The following is a 17,773-nucleotide window of genomic DNA, read 5'->3' as shown; positions in this document are numbered from 1 at the left end:
GAGCCGGGGGCCGGGCCGGGGACCGGCAGTGCTGGGCGGGCCGGGGGCCCGGGGGCCGGGCCGGGGACCGGCAGTGCTGGGCGGGCCGGAGGTGCTTGGCCGGGGGCCAGGCCCGGGGCCGGCACCCCAGGGCCCGAGCCGACCCAGGCTGGAGACGCCGGGGGGGGCCAGACTGGGCCGCGCCTCCTCCACCCACGCCCCCTTTACCTGCTTCAGGCTTCCCGCGAATCAAATGTTCGCGGGAACCAGGGGAGGGGGCGGAGTTGGGGCGGGGACTTTGGGGAAGGGGCGGAGTTGGGGTGGGGGCGTGGCCGGGGCTGGGGGCGGGGCCAGGGCCCCGTGGAGTGTCCTCCTTTTGGAGGCTCAAAATATGGTAACCCTAGTTGGATGTCAAAAATATTAGCTGGTTCCCACCATTCTCTACAAATCTTGTGGAGGGGAAATCTGGCCTAGCATGGACTGACACCATCTGCTCGTTTAGCTTTTAATTAGTCAAAATGTTCAAGTTTGAAAAAATATCTGCTGCATATAGGCAATATTCATTATTCATCAGAACATGTGCTCAACACTGTGAGCCCAGTCACGTGTTATAACAAACCCACTGACATGCCAAGTTACAGATACAGCACTGTGTCAATGTGAGTGTCTCGTATATTTCTGTTGACTATGGGGAGCACTGCACTGCAAGCTGCTACTACAATTCTGCTGTACAGAAAATTATTCTCTGAGCATCCGGCAGTGCTGTACAACCAAAGCTGAATTAGAAACCATCGGTTTAATGTCAGTGCTTCAGTATAGACATTACCTATGTTGACAGGAGAGGTTCTCCCATCACTGTGATTAAGCCATCTCCCCAAGAGGTGGCAGCTAGGACTTAAGTAGGCTTAACTATGTTGCAGGGACAATATGCAGCACACTGTTCCCAAGGAGATGTCCCTAGCTAGTGAAGAGGAGCAACAAATAGGGAAGTTTTGTGAGGGAATTCTCCAGGTGAAGGAGGAGAGACTATGTGACAAGACAAACCTGTTGTGCCCATTTTGGTGCAGTTAGACTAAAAATAAGACCCTTCGTTTTCATTTTTACCAAAAAGTCCTCAGGTTTTACAAATAGTATTATTCAGATTTTACCAATTTCCACACAATTTTGAACCAGTCAAGTACCTGAAAAGCACTAATTATACTAAGAAAATCCAATCCATTACTTTAGGTAGATGTCTTTATGTTAATAATACATTAGTCCAAGTATAAATGCAAGGCTGTCTGTTTAATTTAAAGCAATGTAGTGAAAGATACAGATGCATATGCATACGTATATGTACTGTTAATGCACAGTTCATGAAATAAAGCCCAGAATTAACCTGCTTTGACTTTCAATACTCTTATTTTTCTCTATTTGTTGCTTTTTTCTGTCCTTCTGTCCCCCAATATTTACCCTGGAAACTGTGAAGTTAATTTTATTTTTTGTAATAAACACTGTCAAGTTCTTAGGAAATGTTAACAAAATAAAAGCTAAATACAAAGGGCCATGGTTAGAGAGGAGCTCAAAGAAATATATTTTAAAAGCTGCCTTTACTCATTAACTAAATTCAGACTTTGGTCTCAAGCCTCATATCAGAAAAACCTTATCAAAATATTCACAGGCCCAGTACAATAAACACAGCAGACCCCATGACTCTGTTTGTTCTCTTCCACCTCAGTAAGCCCCTAAAATATAATTTTTACCACAAAAGAACTTTGGCAGCTTATAGCTCCGGAGTCGCTGTGTATGTAGTAATACTGCTAGCGAGTACAGGACACAGGTTATGTTGTCACACACAAGCCACTTAAACCAAGAGTGAGCCCAGAACAGAAGGTAAGGGCAAATTGAGAAGAAACCTGATAACTTGTGCTGTGGAGAGGCCTGCACTCTGTATTGCCTCAGTTTGCGGCGTAAGGCCTTCCATAGGTTAAACCTTTAAAAAAATAACTTCTTTCTGGTATGATTTAGAACCTGTAACTTTACTACATACCAGCACACTGTGGCTTACTACCTACAGGTTACTAGACTGAGTTTATTGCCCTGTGTAAAGGGCAGTGTCCACCACCCACTACCCAAGAGCATCCCAGCAAAAGGAAATGGGACTTAGAAAGGGGAAAATCTGTACCCCCTGCTTTACTAGGTACAGATTACTCCCCCTGCCCACTAGGAGCTGCCCAATCCCCACCCACCTGTTGGGGTAGGGTACCAGGTGATCAACCCTTGCTCTGTCTCTGCCTCTCCCAGCAGCTGGAACCCAGATGTTGGGTGTTTGCATGGGAAATGAGGCCTTTCTCTCCCTTCCTCCTCTGTACTGACACATCAGCCAAGATCTAGCCCTTAATAAATATATTTAACAGGTCTGTTCTCCCACCCATCCCCACCTATCAGGCAGGCAAGATTTCTCAGCCCCTGAAAATAGGAGCAGGCCAGGTTTTCAAAGGCATAATGAATTTCCAGTAGGGATTTACTTTGCTTATAGACATTCCTCCATTTGGCCTACATTGTACTGATGAAGCTTGTTAATAGGGGCAATTTCCTGTGCTCTCAGGATGTCTGTATTCAGTGGAAGGGTTTGATAGCATAGCCAGTGGGGCAAGATACAATACAATGTGTACCAGCAAGTGGGCTACTTTCTACAAACAAGATCATCTCTATTAACAGTACACCCATATGGTAATAGACTTCAGTTGGATTAGCTACAGAATACCTGCATAGATTCTGATTTGGTGCAAAGAAAATGCACCTTGGAAGATATATACATTTGTGGATCACATCTGAGTGTAAGCGAACTCCACAATACTTCTACAATGAAAGTCAATACCTTCTAATTTATAGGCAAGAGGATAAAAATAGACAAAGTGCTCCAGAAAATGATTTCTAACTCAAATGGAGATTTTTCTTCTCCAGCAATCAAACAAACTGGGGAATGTTATCCGACAGTGACAGGATTAACAAAAATAAAGCCACCGCACTACTGCAAATTTCCTCCAAGGACTACAGCTCACCACCAAAGTCACCATGCTTATTGGGGCACAGAGCAGTACATCAGCGCTCAGCCTGGCTTGTTTTTCTTTTTCTAAAACTTTGCCACAAACCCATTATGGAATATAACTGTTTACATAAGAAACACTAAATACATTAAAAGCCAAACACAATCAAATTCCTTGGCAAAAGTACGCGTCAGCATTATAGGAATTTCTTCACTGAAACACACATATATCTGTGATTATAGTTTCACATAACAACTAACCATGGGCGCACACTGCTTGTTCTCACTCTCCTTCTCCAAGTTACACATCAAAACCTCTCCCCAATTACTGAAGTTGTCTCTAAAGAAGGAATAGAGAGAGTAGACGCAGGAAGGGGTTTGTTGTTGTTGTTCTAGGTAACCCCAAAAAAAAAAAAAAAAAAAATACAGCTCAGTTGCTAAGTGTCATATCAGCAACATTTTGAAAACAAAAACAAAACATTTAATTCTGAAAGCTGATTAAAACCTTTAAGAGTTTGGGAGGCATAGGGGAAGTAGCCACTGGTGTGGAATAATTACAGTCATTTTCTTGCTAGAATTAAAAATGGAGATGATAATCACTCTTCACAGACTAGACAGATCTATTTCATAGACTATTTTATAATAGGAATTTTAGGTTGAATTATTGTTCCATTACAATAAATACGTCAAATGAGATTTAACTTCCCAATTCCAACTCTAAAAAAAGTCTAAATAATAAACAAAATTACTTCTCTCATACTTTATTACACTGCAGTGATTTTTTAAGTTAAATCATTTGTCTAAAATGAAAATCAGTTATATTTATACAAATTCTACCTTCTATCTGCCATTAATTGTAGCTGCAAGCTCCATACTGGAAAAGATTACATGATTTTGCAAATAATGGAGGAAGTTAGCTAAAGACACTTAGGGCCTGATCCAAAACCCACTGAAGTCAATGGAAAGACTGCAGTTGACTTCAAAGGGCATTGGCTAGAGCCCTGATGAAGTATTTCATTTTTTGAGAACACAAGGAGGTAGGTAAATTACCATGTTTCCCGTAGTAGTTTTCTTCTTCCCTAGCCATATTACTGCTTCCTGATCAGTTTAGCAAACTATGTCTAAGAAGGGTATTAACTGCAGACTTCTGTGCTGGAAGCAGTTTCCCCAGTAGGCTTAATCCACAAAAGTACTATTCAACCAGGTTTAAAAATAAAGCTGTTTGGAGTGGCATAGGCTCCTCCAGTAGGAATGGAAACTTACAAAGGAGGCAGGGCTTTCTGCTAATAGAAAAATGATATCACCCACTGCTCCACCTACCTACTCCAGACCAGTCTGGGGCTATAAATGTCACAGAGTAAAGGGAAGCTCTCTTAAAGCTCTTATTAAGTTGTACTATATTTATAGGGGAAAAACATCAAATGAGAGTTCATCTGAGAAAATGAGAGTGGGGATCAAAGTCAGGCTTACTACATAAGAGCAACAGACTTACAACTAGTACTATGGAGCCGCTATCAAACTAGAAAAAGAATCAGCGACAAAAACTGGCAACACATGGCAAAATAAGAAGTCTTTGGGAAGATATAAGTATCGACATGCCCAGCAAAGAAAGAGTAAGGGAGGTCACTAAAGGTGCAAATTCTGCTGTTCTTGGGCAAATCTCTGTATGTGTGTGCGTGCGCGCGCGCGCCCTTCTCTTGCTATTACATACACATGTATACTCTATGCGAATCTATATTATATAGATACACATATTCTAACACACACATACACACACGCTTCCAGATTTTTTTTTTAAATTCTGTAACAGCTGTAATTCCATGATGTCTTTTTTGTTGCTATGGGGCTTGTTAGTTTAAGTCAAAATGAGACACTCAGTTAAGCACGGCCCATACATTTGGTGGAAAAAATTTCTATGATGAGTGCCAATGTCAATTTATTGTGGATTTCAAAAGATTTTTATTTTCATCAATTCCAGGCAACTGGAGAGTAGAAGCTTTCAGATCTCCTGGAGTAATTAATTCCACTCACTAACTAGTTGTCTTGCTTTGATATAGTAAAAATTGTATCTATGTAGAAAGAAAATTTTGCTGTTAACTACTTGCAAGTGTGGAGGGTTTTTATATATGGCAATTAATGTTGGGGGGGTTGTTTGGGAGGTTGTTTCTTTTTTTAGGGGTGGTGTTAGAGCTGAAAAATTACTCTGTGTTTTTAACTCTGGAAGACAGCTTGAAAATACCATACCTTAAATTGCAATATCTTTTCTATTAATATTAATTATTTATTGATATGATGGTAGTGCCCAGAAAGCGTAAGGTACTCCCCAAACACAGAGGAATAGACAGTACTATTAACTTCTGGGAGTTGGAGATACCCTGCAATACCAAGGATTAATTTGGGGTCCTATGGAGATTTGTGATTCACAGCCCCCACCATAGAACATCTGTCTGCTTTTAGTCTCAAAGTACCCAAAGGTGCACATTTCACTTCTGACATGACAACAGGGTTAATAGAAGTATGCAAACATTAGTGAGCAGCTGGACATGTGTCAAGTGGTAATTGCTACAAAAAGTTAACAAGTTTTATTTATAACTATGAGGCTGAATGGGAAAATAGTTGAAAACCTGAAGATAATGATCTATGGATACTACTCTACTTTAATGGAGAATATTAAAATGAAGCCCTGATTAACTGAATTGATGTCCCAGAAAACCAGATGAGATTCAGATACGCTGATTTGATAATGGTCCTGAGGGTATGGATACATTTGAATTCATAGTTTCATTTATTGTCTTCACCTTGCATGCATAACTCCTACAGCTGTCAGTGGGCTGCGTCCTTCCCTCCCCCCGCCTCCTTGTGGGCTAGCAGATTCAACAGTGACAATGTATTTGAGCAGTGTGTAGACCTGAAAACCTCTCCTCTGGCTGGCTCCACAAATGCAGCTCTTTGGAGCCAAAAGGAAAGACTCTTAAAGGAATCCCACAGACCTCATGAAAAGCAGGTAAGTGTCAATACTTAAATATTTTTTTAAAAAATCTATTTTTGTTTCTGTAGTGGCTAAGGCCTTGGCAACTTCAGAAATAAAACTGTCAATGGAAAGGTGGCATTGAGCCCATAGGAAAGATTTGCCTTCCTTAATATTAATTTTATTTTCTCCTGGTTTTGACTTGCTACAGCACTTACAGTACTTTAAAGGGCAAGCCTGGTCCTGCACACCCTGGACAGGAAACCCAGTAAGAACATAAGAACGGCCATACTGGGTCATACCAAGGTCCATCTAAGCCCAGTATCCTGTCTTCTGACAGTGGCCAATGCCAGTGCCCCAAAGGGAATGAACAGAACAGGTAATCATCAAGTGATCCATCCCCAGTCACCCATTCCCAACCTCTGGCAAACAGAGGCTAGGAACACCATCCCTGCCCATCCTGGCTAATAGCCATTAATGGACCTATCTTCCATGAATTTATCTAGTTCTTTTTTGAACCCTGTTATAGTCTTGACCTTCACAACATCCTCTGGCAAGGAGTTCCACAGGTTGACTGTGCATTGTGTGAAAAAATACTTCCTTTTGTTTGTTTTAAACCTGCTGCCTATTAATTTCATTTGGTGACCCTTAGTTTGTGTGTTATAAGAAGGAGTAAATAACACTTCCTTATTTACTTTCTCCATACCAGTCATGATTTTATAGACCTCTATCATATTCCCCCTTAGTCCTCTTTTTTCCAAGCTGAAAAGTCCCATTCTTATTAATCTCTCCTCATATGGCAGCCATTCCATACCCCTAATCATTTTTGTTGCCTTTTTTGGAACCTTTTCCAAGTCCAATATATCTTTTTTGAGATGGGGCGACGACATCTGCATGCAGTATTCAAGATGTGGGCATGCCATGGATTTATATAGAGGCAATATGATATTTTCTGTCTTATTACCTATCCCTTTCTTAATGATTTCCAACATTCTGTTCGCTTTTTGACTACCGCTGCACATTGAGTGGATGTTTTTAGAGAACTATCCACAATGACTTCAAGATCTCTTTCTTAAGTGGTAACAGATAATTTAGACCCCATCATTTTATATGGGATTATGTTTTCCCATGTGCATTACTTTGCATTTATCAACATTAAATTTCATCTGCCATTTTGTTGCCCAGTCACCCAGTTTTGAGAGATCCTTTTGTAGTTCTTTGCAGTCTGCCTTGGACTTAACTATCTTGAGTAGTTTTGTATCATCTGCAAATTTTGCCACCTCATTGTTTACCCCTTTTTCCAGATCATTTATGAATATGCTGAATAGGACTGGGCCCAGAACAGACCCCTGGGGGACACCACTATTGACCTCTCTCCATTCTGAAAATTGATCATTTATTCCTACCCTTTGTTTCCTATCTTTTAACCAGTTACCAATCCATGAGAGGACCTTCCCTCTTATCCCATGACTGCTTAGTTTGCTTAAGAGCCTTTGGTGAGGGCCCTTGTCAAAGGCTTTCTGAAAATCTAAATATCCACTGGATCCCCCTTGTTCACATGCTTGTTGATCCCCTCAAAGCATTCTAGTAGATTGGTGAGGCATGATTTCCCTTTACAAAAACCATGTTGACTCTTCCCCAACAAATTATGTTCATCTACATGTCTGACAATTTTGTTCTTTACTATAGTTTCAACCGGTTTGCCCGGTACTGAAGCCTGTAATTGCTGGGGTCACCTCTGGAGCCCTTTTTAAAAATTGGCGTCACATTAGCTATCCTCCTGTCATTTGGTACAGAAGCTGATTTAAATGATAGGTTACAGACTACAGTTAGTAGTCCTACAATTTCACATTTGAGTTCCTTCAGAACTCTTGGGTGAATATCACGTGGTCCTGGTGACTTATTACTGTTTAGTTTATCAGTTTGTTCCAAAACCTCCTCTAATGACACCTCGATCTGGGACAGTTCCTCAGATTTGTCACCTAAAAAGAATGGCTCAGGTTTGGGAATCTCGCTCACCTCCTCAACCATGAAGACCGACAGAATTCATTTAGTTTCTCTGTAATGGCCTTATTGTCCTTGAGTGCTCCTTTAGCATCTCGATCGTCCAGTGACCCCACTGGTTGTTTAGTAGGCTTCCTGCTTCTGATGTACTTAAAAAAAAAATTGCTATTACTTTGAGTCTTTGGCTAGCTGTTCTTCAAATTCTTTTTTGGTCTTCCTAATTATATTTTTACACTTCATTTGCCAGAGTTTATGCTCCTGTCTATTTTCCTCAATCAGATTTAATTTCCACTTTTTAAAGGATGCCTTTTTGCCTCTCACTGCTTCTCTTACTTTGTTGTTTAGCAACAGTGGCACTTTTTTGGTTCTCTGTTTTTTAAATTTGCGGTATACATTTAAGTTGAGCCTCTATTATGGTGTCTTTAAAAAGTTTCCATGCAGCTTGTAGGGATTTTACTTTTGGTGCTGTACCTTTTAATTTCTGTTTAACTAACCTCCTCATTTTTGTGTCATTCCCCTTTCTAAAATTAAATGCTACAGTGTTGGGCTGCTGTGGTGTTTTCCCCACCACGAGGGTGTTAAATTTAATTATATTATGGTCACTATTACCAAGCGGTCCAGCTATATTCACCTCTTGGACCTGATCCTGTGCTCCACTTAGGACTAAATCAAGAATTGCCTCTCCTCTTGTGGGTTCCAGGACTAGCTGCTCCAAGGAGCAGTCATTTAAGGTGTCAAGAAACTTTATCTCTGCATCCTGTCCTGAGGTGACATGTACCCAATCAATATGGGGATAGTTGAAATCCCCCATTATTATTTTTTTATTTTAATAGCCTCTGTAATCTCCCTGAGCATTTCACAGTCAGGTGATCGATAATATATCCCTACCGCTATATTCTTATTATTCGAGCATGGAATTACTATCCATAGATATTCTATGGTACAGTTTGGTTAATTTAAGATTTTTACTTCATTTGATCCTATGCTTTCTCTCCCATATAGTGCCACTCCCCCGCCAGCACGACCTGTTCTGTCCTTCCAATATATTTTGTACCCTGGTATTACTATGTCCCATTGATTATCCTCAATCCACCAAGTTTCTATGATGCCTATTATATCAATATCCTCATTTAATACAAGGCACTCTAGTTCACCCATCTTATTATTTAGACTTCTAGCATTGTATAAGCGCACTTTAAAAACTTGTCTCTTTTTAGCTCTCTGCTGTTACATGATGTAGTGCCGTGGCACCCAGACCGTGGCCTCTGTAAGGAACCTAGAAGGAGAATGTGGACAGGAGTCTAGACAGGGCACTGGAGATCAGTGACAAGGTCTGTAGAGCAGGACCAGTGGCTTGCTGATATGAGAAGTGCTTCCCTGTGGAGAGGAAGCCTGGGAAAGAACCAGCAATCCTCCTGCCTTCTTTCCCAGGAAACGGGTGGAGGACTGCTATGCACATGACATAAATCTGCCCTGTAGGGTTGCCAGCCTTTCTCCACATAACCCTTTAACTAAGCAACCCTCTCCTAACATAACCAACTGCTTCACTGGACACCCACAAATACTAGTGTTGGGGGGAAAACAAAAAACTGTCTCCTAAAGGGTATGTGGAGATGTGCAAAAGGGGGGCAAAGTTAAGGTTGTGGTGCATGGGCAGTGGTGTACAGTACGGTAGCTGTGGCAATGTTAAGATGGGTATAGGTGGGTGGAGGAGGAGAAAGTATGTACTCTTGGGTGTTTTAATTTTAGTTTCTTTGCCTTTGGGGTGTGTTAGGTACACTATATGTGCAGCAACCCTTAATGCTTCACAATGAAGCTTTTGTGTATTAATAGAGGGATCCGGACTGTGGAGTCACAATTCTTTTACATTTTTGAAATTCCAATGACTTAACTGGAATTACTCCTGACTTATGCCCTTTCCATTGATTTCAGCAGGCTTTGTATCAGGCTCTTACCCCAGTGTGAGCAAAAGGAGAATCAGCTCCATAGATTGTACAGTACTCTGGAATTCTTTGGCTTGAAATAAACTACAAAAATAAGCTAGAATTATTATTATTCACACAGTTAAGTTAAGCTGTTTCTACAGATTTTATATCTGCAAATCCAGATATCCATTCATAAGGAGAATCTTGTGGATGGTTACACACTTGCATGAGTTGGATTTAGAGCAATGTACATTCATGAAAGTCAAAATATGGATATAAGGATTCTTCCTCTTTTTTATTTTTTTTTAAGTTTGACAAAAGTTTGGATTATTTCCAGGTAAGCACACAAGAGCAATGGCTCCTAACAGTTTACTATGGTTACTCAAAACTCCACACAAATACACAAATTTTTTGCCTTGCTCTCAGAACTCAAAATACCAACAGTGCTATGAACCAGCTGTGAGCTAGAAAAACATTTGGGTATTGGTTTCCACATGAACACATCAAAACACACCCACTTTTCTTCTAAAATTCCTATCTACTGTAGGGCCTGAATACTCATTTATCTAACTAGCTGTACAGCATCTAAGAATGCTGGAAACAAAATTGGATGTTTTATTCCAGTGCCTACAAAATGTTCCCACATTAATAGCTCTTAGATCATGATGCTAGTACTTGTGATCTGGGAGCAGACTAAAATGTCTGGGTGTATTTATGCATGCACCACATTCTGCTCTCTGTGAAATGGACTGATTGTTTATTTACTAACTGAAAACAAGATACTACATTCCGAAAAATAATTGTGCTTTTGCAGCCAGTTTTATTATGACAGAAAACAACCCACGGCTGGCCAAATCCAAGTAGTTCCACCTAAGTCAGTGTTATTATTCACATGAGGAGGGAAAACACTAAATGTCAGTCTTTTAATGACTTCTCCCCATCCTCCCCATTTAGTGTGAAAGGAAAGAAGGTAACTGAAAGGAGGCAGAGCAAGCAGGTTTTGGAAAATGCAAAGCCAGAATACTAACATGCCTGCAAAAAGCTACAGACTCAGGAGCTTTCCCAGAAGGGGCTACTTTTGGATGTCCTCTCTAATAGATTCGTCAGATTTGCGTCACGGGGCTAAGAACTGGAGGAACAATTTTTCTTTGTGTTATTTTCTTCACACACACCAGGGGTCACCCAATGAAATTAATAGGCAGCAGTTTTAAAACAAAAGGAAGTACTTCTTTATACAATGCACAGTCAACCTGTGGAACTCATTGCCAGGGGATGTTGTGAAGGCCAAAACTGTAACAGGTTCAAAAAGGAATTAAATAAGTTCCTGGAAAATAAGTCCATCAACAGCTATTAACTGAGATAACAAATAAGATAACTAAGATAACAAATAAAAATACACAAAATGGGTTGATGTTCACATTATGTTACCATAGATGTGAAATACAATACAAAATGCACTGTGAACAGCAGCCAGTGCCAACATGTCTGGTTTGTTTACTCTAGGTATTGTGATATCTGCATTAGAAAATGAGCAAAAGAAATTGCAGCTGTTGTGTGAAATTGCAGCTGTTGTGTCAAATCTAAATTCTTGAAGTTGTTTTTATGAAATAATCTAGCCACACCTCCCTTTAGCCATGTACAGTATTTGAGAGTAAATTCCCAATGTGCAATCCTGACTGGTATCTAGTTTCAGTGTTACTTGTAGTGAATATGATTAAAACACCAATTCTGAAATTTCAGTTGTAAAACACACACACACACACACACACACACACACACACAGGCAGCACTGTTGATTCCCATGACAATTTTACACAACAAGGCTAGATTAAACCATATAGCAACAAAAGTTAACAGACTGCTTAATAAGGTCAACTTTGTTGCCTGAATCTGTGGTAAACGATGCAAAAACATCTCATCCAGTAGTTCATTATGGCCAAGTGAATAAAGCTCTACACAGTCTGTATATGAAACCACTTACTCTGCCACTGCAAAACAAAGCATCATTGTAATATTTACTAATCAAGCTACTTATCATATCCAGCATATCTAACTACTATTGAACACTATGATTTTCTAAGATTTTTTACCTATTTTAAAATATTAACCACTGCGTGTGAGCCAATCTCACTGTGAGTGAGCGCTCTTCATTATACCAACTGTAAGTGCCCAATTTCCCTGCTTCTTCGCTATGCTTTAAGAGAATGGAATTAAAAGAAGCAGGGTAGCCAAATGATTACAGTTTTTATATATGCCTGGCTCCATTTGCACTGCCTCTCTCAAAGTCTGCTTCAACAAATCCTATATTGGACTATCATACAACACATATCTATATCAGCTGTCAAAGTAAATTTAGAGTACAGAGGGGCATATTAGAAAGCACACAACAGACATTGCTAAGCACAGATATACACTAGCTTAGAATTTTGCCAGCAAGCTATTAATCAACCCTAATGAACTGCTGTTTTCTATTTAGAACATTATTAGTTTCTTATGGTTTGTTGATGTTTGAGCCACAATGACACCATCATGTGGCTAGAAAAAGTGTTGCCTTTAAGTACACATTAACAAATAACGTAGTGGGGCCTGTACATATATACACTGATTCCCTCTACTGGAAGTAAACAGATCTGCTCAAGTGCTTATACAAAGGATAGGAGTACTTGTGGCACCTTAGAGACTAACAAATTTATTAGAGCATAAGCTTTCGTGGGCTACAGCCCACTTCTTCGGATGCATATAGAGTGAAACATATATTGAGGAGATATATATACACACACATACAGAGAGCATGAACAGGTGGGAGTTGTCTTACCAATACTTATAGTATTCTCACACTTCTTATCAAACTGTCTGTACTGAGCTATCTTGATTATCACTTCAAAAGTTTTTTTCTCTTACTTAATTGGCCTCTCAGAGTTGGTAAGACAACTCCCACCTGTTCATGCTCTCTGTATGTGTGTGTATATATATCTCCTCAATATATGTTTCACTCTATATGCATCCGAAGAAGTGGGCTGTAGCCCACGAAAGCTTATGCTCTAATAAATTTGTTAGTCTCTAAGGTGCCACAAGTACTCCTGTTCTCTTTGCGGATACAGACTAACACGGCTGCTACTCTGAAACCTATACAAAGGATGTCAGCCCTACTGCTACAAAGAGCTAGTGGAGATTTTCCAATGGTAGTAGAGGTTTGTAGTAGAGAGCCAATGGTAGTAGAGGTTTGTAATTTGGTGCAAAAGCCATGAGTCTACTTGTCACTCAATCTATGCAGTCACTGAACGTCTGAGGTCTTTGTTTCCTACCTCAGAACTTCATTATATGGCAGACAGTACCATGCATTCTTTAAAAGATCATTTATAATATGTTGTTATGGAATGGTACCATTGAATTATTGCTTTAAAAGTTAATTGAAAATTGTTGTAGAGAATGCTGCTGTGGTTAATTAGGTACTTCAGTAGTTTCCTGATACTCCCACAGGTCCCTGTGCTCTGTGGTTGGTTTATGCATTAAGAATTAATAAACTGAGCTTTTTAAAATAATGATATGAAGTACTGTATACTGTTTGCCTTTACATCAGTTTAATAGCATTGCATGTTGTGGGTGAAATGTTACGCATTTAGGCTCAACAAATGGTATGTGCAAGATTTGTGAAGATGTGGCAAAAAAAACCAGTTAACAAAAATGGCAAGATGGCAGTTAGTGATCAAGTGATGTCAATGAGATCTGTGTGGGTGCAGAGGGTCTGCCCCTGTAGAACTCATTGCAAGATCAAGGCCCTAGTTCAGGAGTGTAATATTTTAATTATTTACAAAATACAGGTAGCATAGTGCACAATATTTGCTAAAAATTCTCAGATCTTAAATTGGATTACAGTAGTAGCTCTTCTTCCACACTACTAAACTATACATCATTCACTTGTCCATCTATAAATAATAGTCAGATGCAGACAGACGCAAAATGGTTCAATGTCAAGCTAATTCTGTCTAACAGTGAAAACTAACTTTTCCCCTCCTCTTAATTTTTTAAGCAAGCAATTTACATAATGCAGTACATATCAAGGTTAAGTTTTCCTTTCAACACTGAGCTCCCTCCAATTGCTGTAAATTTACTCAAAAGCACTTTCTCCTATGCCTCTTGATGCTCCCAGAATGCAATGCTTTTAAAAGATCTAACTGGCTGACACTGCAGATGGAACAGCAAAGTAGAAGGGTAAATTTTTAATAATAATTAAAGCTGTTTACCTCCTTCCTATGACAATGCTGCCTCATCTAAAACACAGAGTGGTGACCAGGACCTAACCACATCAGCCACACCATGAGGGGCTCATTCACCTGCACATCTACTAATGTGCCAGCAATGCCTCTCTGCCATGTACATTGGCCAAACCGGACAGTCTCTACGCAAAAGAATAAATAGACACAAATCAGACATCACGAATGGTAACATACAAAAGCCAGTAGAAGAACACCTCAATCTCCCTGAACATTCAATAACAGATTTAAAAGTAGCCATCCTACAACAACAACAACAACAACAAAAACTTTAAAAACAGACTTAAAAGAGAAACCTCAGAGCAACAATTCATTTGCAGACTTAACACCATTAATTTGGGCTTGAATAGGGACTGGGAGTGCCTGGCTCACTACAAAAGCAATTTTCCCTCTCTTGGTATTGACACCTCCTCATCAATTATTGGGAGTGGACCACATCCACCCTGACTGAATTGGCCTTGTCAGCACTGGTTCTCCACTTGTAAGGTAACTCTTTTCTCTTCATGTGCCAGTATCTCTATGCCTGTATCTGTAATTTTCACTCCATGCATCTGAAGAAGTGGGGATTTTACCCACGAAAGCTTATGCCCAAATAAATCTGTTAGTCTTTAAGGTGCCACCGGACTTGTTGTTTTTGTGGATACAGACTAACACAGCTACCCCTCTGATACTCTGCCTCATCTAGTTTCCCCAGAAAAACATTTTGCAATGATTATTTGTGCAAGTCATATAGCAGGAACTAGACATGTCAAAAATACAAACCAGCACAGGTTCATTTTCATTTCTGTACAGGGGCTATATGTAATACATTTTGCAATACATTACATACATAACAGAGTTTACTTTGAATTCAGAGGGCCTGATACTGTGAGATGCTGCCCATCTGCTACTTCAGCTGACTTCAGGATGAGCTGATTCTCTCTCTCTCTGGTATTTTTAAGGTGCCTGCCATATCAGCAGTTACAGGTGCTCAGTTCCCCTCAGGTTCAAGCCGTACATTTTGACAAATTTTGGCCAGGATTTTCAAATGTAGGTGCCTAAAATTAGGCTCCTATGTCCATACTTCGGCACCTGATTTTCAAAAATGCTGAGCACCCCAGTTGCTCCCAGTGACTCTAGGTGCAGCTGAGGGTACTTGGCATCTCTAAGAGAGCCAGATAGCACTTTCTGCAATAAAACCTGCAAGAATGGTAAGGGAGGAAAAACCCAGGTGAAGTTCCAGGATCTAGCAGGCTTTTTAGGAGGCATGGGGCCAGCTGCACTGAAGTCCTGTACTTCTGTGACAGCTCTATACCATGAGCAGCCCCCTGGGCTCCCTGGCATCATGGCTTCAGAAACTCCTCCTAGGCATTGCTGCCCTCAGATATCACCCCGCCACGACTCCACATGCAAAGTAATACAGCCTGAGGACATAGTCCCTTTCCTGGGGACCATCCAGGAGCTGATGTTCTCGCTGAAACTCCCTCCACACAGATCTCAACCCCACGGAGAGATCTCTGGGAGGCTTTGGAAGGCAGGCATGTGGCCGTGGAGGATGCTGATCCCCCTCCCAGCTGTGCAAAAGGGTAGCAAAATCTGGCCCAGGCTCAGGCCCCTAAGCCTTATTTCACTGTATTGTCTTACATTAATCATGTGTGTGCAATATGCTGGGTCGTCCTCCGCATTTTAGTCACAAGGCAAAATGAATGACAGCAAATCACACACCCAACTAGCTACTTTATGCATAAACAAGGAGCAGGCAGTGCTTTCTTGGGGTGGCTGCTGGGTACTTAACACTGTGTCCATGCCCACTTAAAAATCAGACCAAATAGGTTTCCAGCCTCATCCATGTGGCCAAATTTCCAAAGTTTCCACACTAAAATTCTTCTGAAATTAAAGACATCATGGGATACCACTGAGATTTTTAACATGCTACCTTTTATACTGCCACCACAGGAAGCACAGAACTGTATATTAAGGCAGTTAATATACTGTAATTTAGCTGATCACTGAATAGTAATCCCACAAGGCCGGCAAGAACATCAAGAGTTAGCGCAGATTTTACAAAATTCCTTTTGACATGAAATGATACAGTGTTTGCAATAACAAACTACGGAAAGGATTATACACAGAGTTTCCTTAGAACTCCTTCTGAGCTTGCTTATTGGATGTTCCCCCGTATTCTTCTTCAGGAGTGAAGCATTTCCTGGATAGTCTGTCTCTTTCTGCCTATCAACTCAAAGAACAAAATCATGCCTACTGCAGAATGAAAGTGTTAATAATCATTAATCTTCAACATACACATCTCTGGTGTAAAGCAATTGGCTAATTAGCCCTGTGGTGTACCCTAATAACTTTCAACCACTCAGACTGAAAGCCACTAGGATGGTTCCAACTGGTAAAGCAAGTCTGTTTTAAAGACATTTCAGGTTGTACAATGTCAGTTTGTATCACAACTATCACCCATTTGTCACTCATTACTTAAGGCTCTATTCACCATTAAAGAGCCATGGCCTTTTACCTGGAGCCCTTGCCTTCATGCCCAGGCCAAACAATTGCATGGAGATGGGTCACTGTTGTGAGAATTTGTGCCAGAAGAAGCTAATCAGGGCTGCACGTTTCAGGGGTCCCAGGAACCGCAGCGGCGAAAGGAGCAGAACATGAGGCCGCTGCTCCCAGGAGCCAGCGCCCCACACCAGCAGCTCCTCCAACACAGCTGTACTGCTCCCAGCCCCCCCGCCCACCATAGTGGGGCTGTATAGACCCCAGACAGGAGAGACAGCTGCATGGAAGGGCTGGGGGCGGCATTTACAGCTGCAAGCATGCTAGGTTAACATTCCCTAGGCCCTAAAATTCTCAGTAACTTAGTAGAAGAGTAGGGTTCTCCAACAGAAGGTGGACAAGAAAATGAAATAATACTCCATGCTTATGTAACACTCTGGTGACTGGGAGTTGCAAGTCCCCCTCTGTGCCAATACACAGAAAATAGGAGCTATAGAGCATTAGCAGCTTACGCTTTTAGCTCTGAAAGTCCCTGGTGTGTCGGCCAAATGGGCAGATAGAGAGATGGAATCCTGGACATCTTTGAGTCAGAGAGGCAGGTAATGTTGCGAGCATGGACATGCATGTAAACCTTGCTTTTCAAGTCTAACCTAAGGGCCTTAAAATACTGTATTCCAGTTGGCTAATAAAAGCTGTCTTCTTTTGAAAAGGCTGCCCTGGGTCCTGTGTCACTGAATAGGTAAGTCTCTGATAGTCTAACTCATTTGAAACTGCTGGAGGAACCACGGTGAGAAACAGAGGTGCTGAATCCAAAGACCCAGTCTTGAAGTAGTGGAGCTGCAGGGTCTTCCTTGTAAAAGTGGAGGTCTAGGGCCAGCACTAAAGAAGTATCCTCCTAGAGAGGCTGTGTAAAGGTCAGAGGCTTAGCACGCCCAGAGGATCGATGGCAGCTGGTGGTAGCAGTGGGACGCTGTCTGCAATGATCGTATTTTGCAAAAAGCGACCACAACAGTAAAAACAAGCTTAGTCAAAACATACTGTACAGAGAAAGTGGTTTATGTTCTGAGTAGACAGAAGGAAAGGACAGATAAGGAAAATGACACATAATCAACTC

At 41.0% G+C, this 17,773-nt stretch overlaps 1 protein-coding gene across 5 annotated transcripts in view; it reads right to left on the bottom strand.

Annotated features, from left to right (window-relative positions):
- LOC113407189 (choline transporter-like protein 5) overlaps nucleotides 1–17,773 on the bottom strand; it is a 200,709-nt gene that overhangs the window by 105,455 nt on the left and 77,481 nt on the right. For 3 of the 5 annotated variants that reach the window (XM_026655326.2, XM_026655324.1, XM_026655327.1), the window contains exon 1: nucleotides 4,058–4,121. The exons of 1 other annotated variant lie outside the window; for it this stretch is intronic. In XM_026655326.2, the coding sequence (XP_026511111.1) occupies nucleotides 4,058–4,094 (37 nt within the window). In that variant the 5' untranslated portion in view covers nucleotides 4,095–4,121. Of the gene's footprint in view, nucleotides 1–2,207; nucleotides 2,230–4,057; nucleotides 4,122–17,773 lie in introns of those variants that run through there. One more of the 5 variants, XM_026655328.1, reaches the window with a different exon arrangement.

The sequence above is a fragment of the Terrapene carolina genome, unplaced genomic scaffold, assembly GCF_002925995.2.
Source record: "Terrapene carolina triunguis isolate 2854851 unplaced genomic scaffold, T_m_triunguis-2.0 Scaffold210, whole genome shotgun sequence".
Classification (NCBI taxonomy): domain Eukaryota; kingdom Metazoa; phylum Chordata; order Testudines; family Emydidae; genus Terrapene; species Terrapene triunguis.
This window is presented reverse-complemented; position numbering and strand designations above follow the sequence as displayed.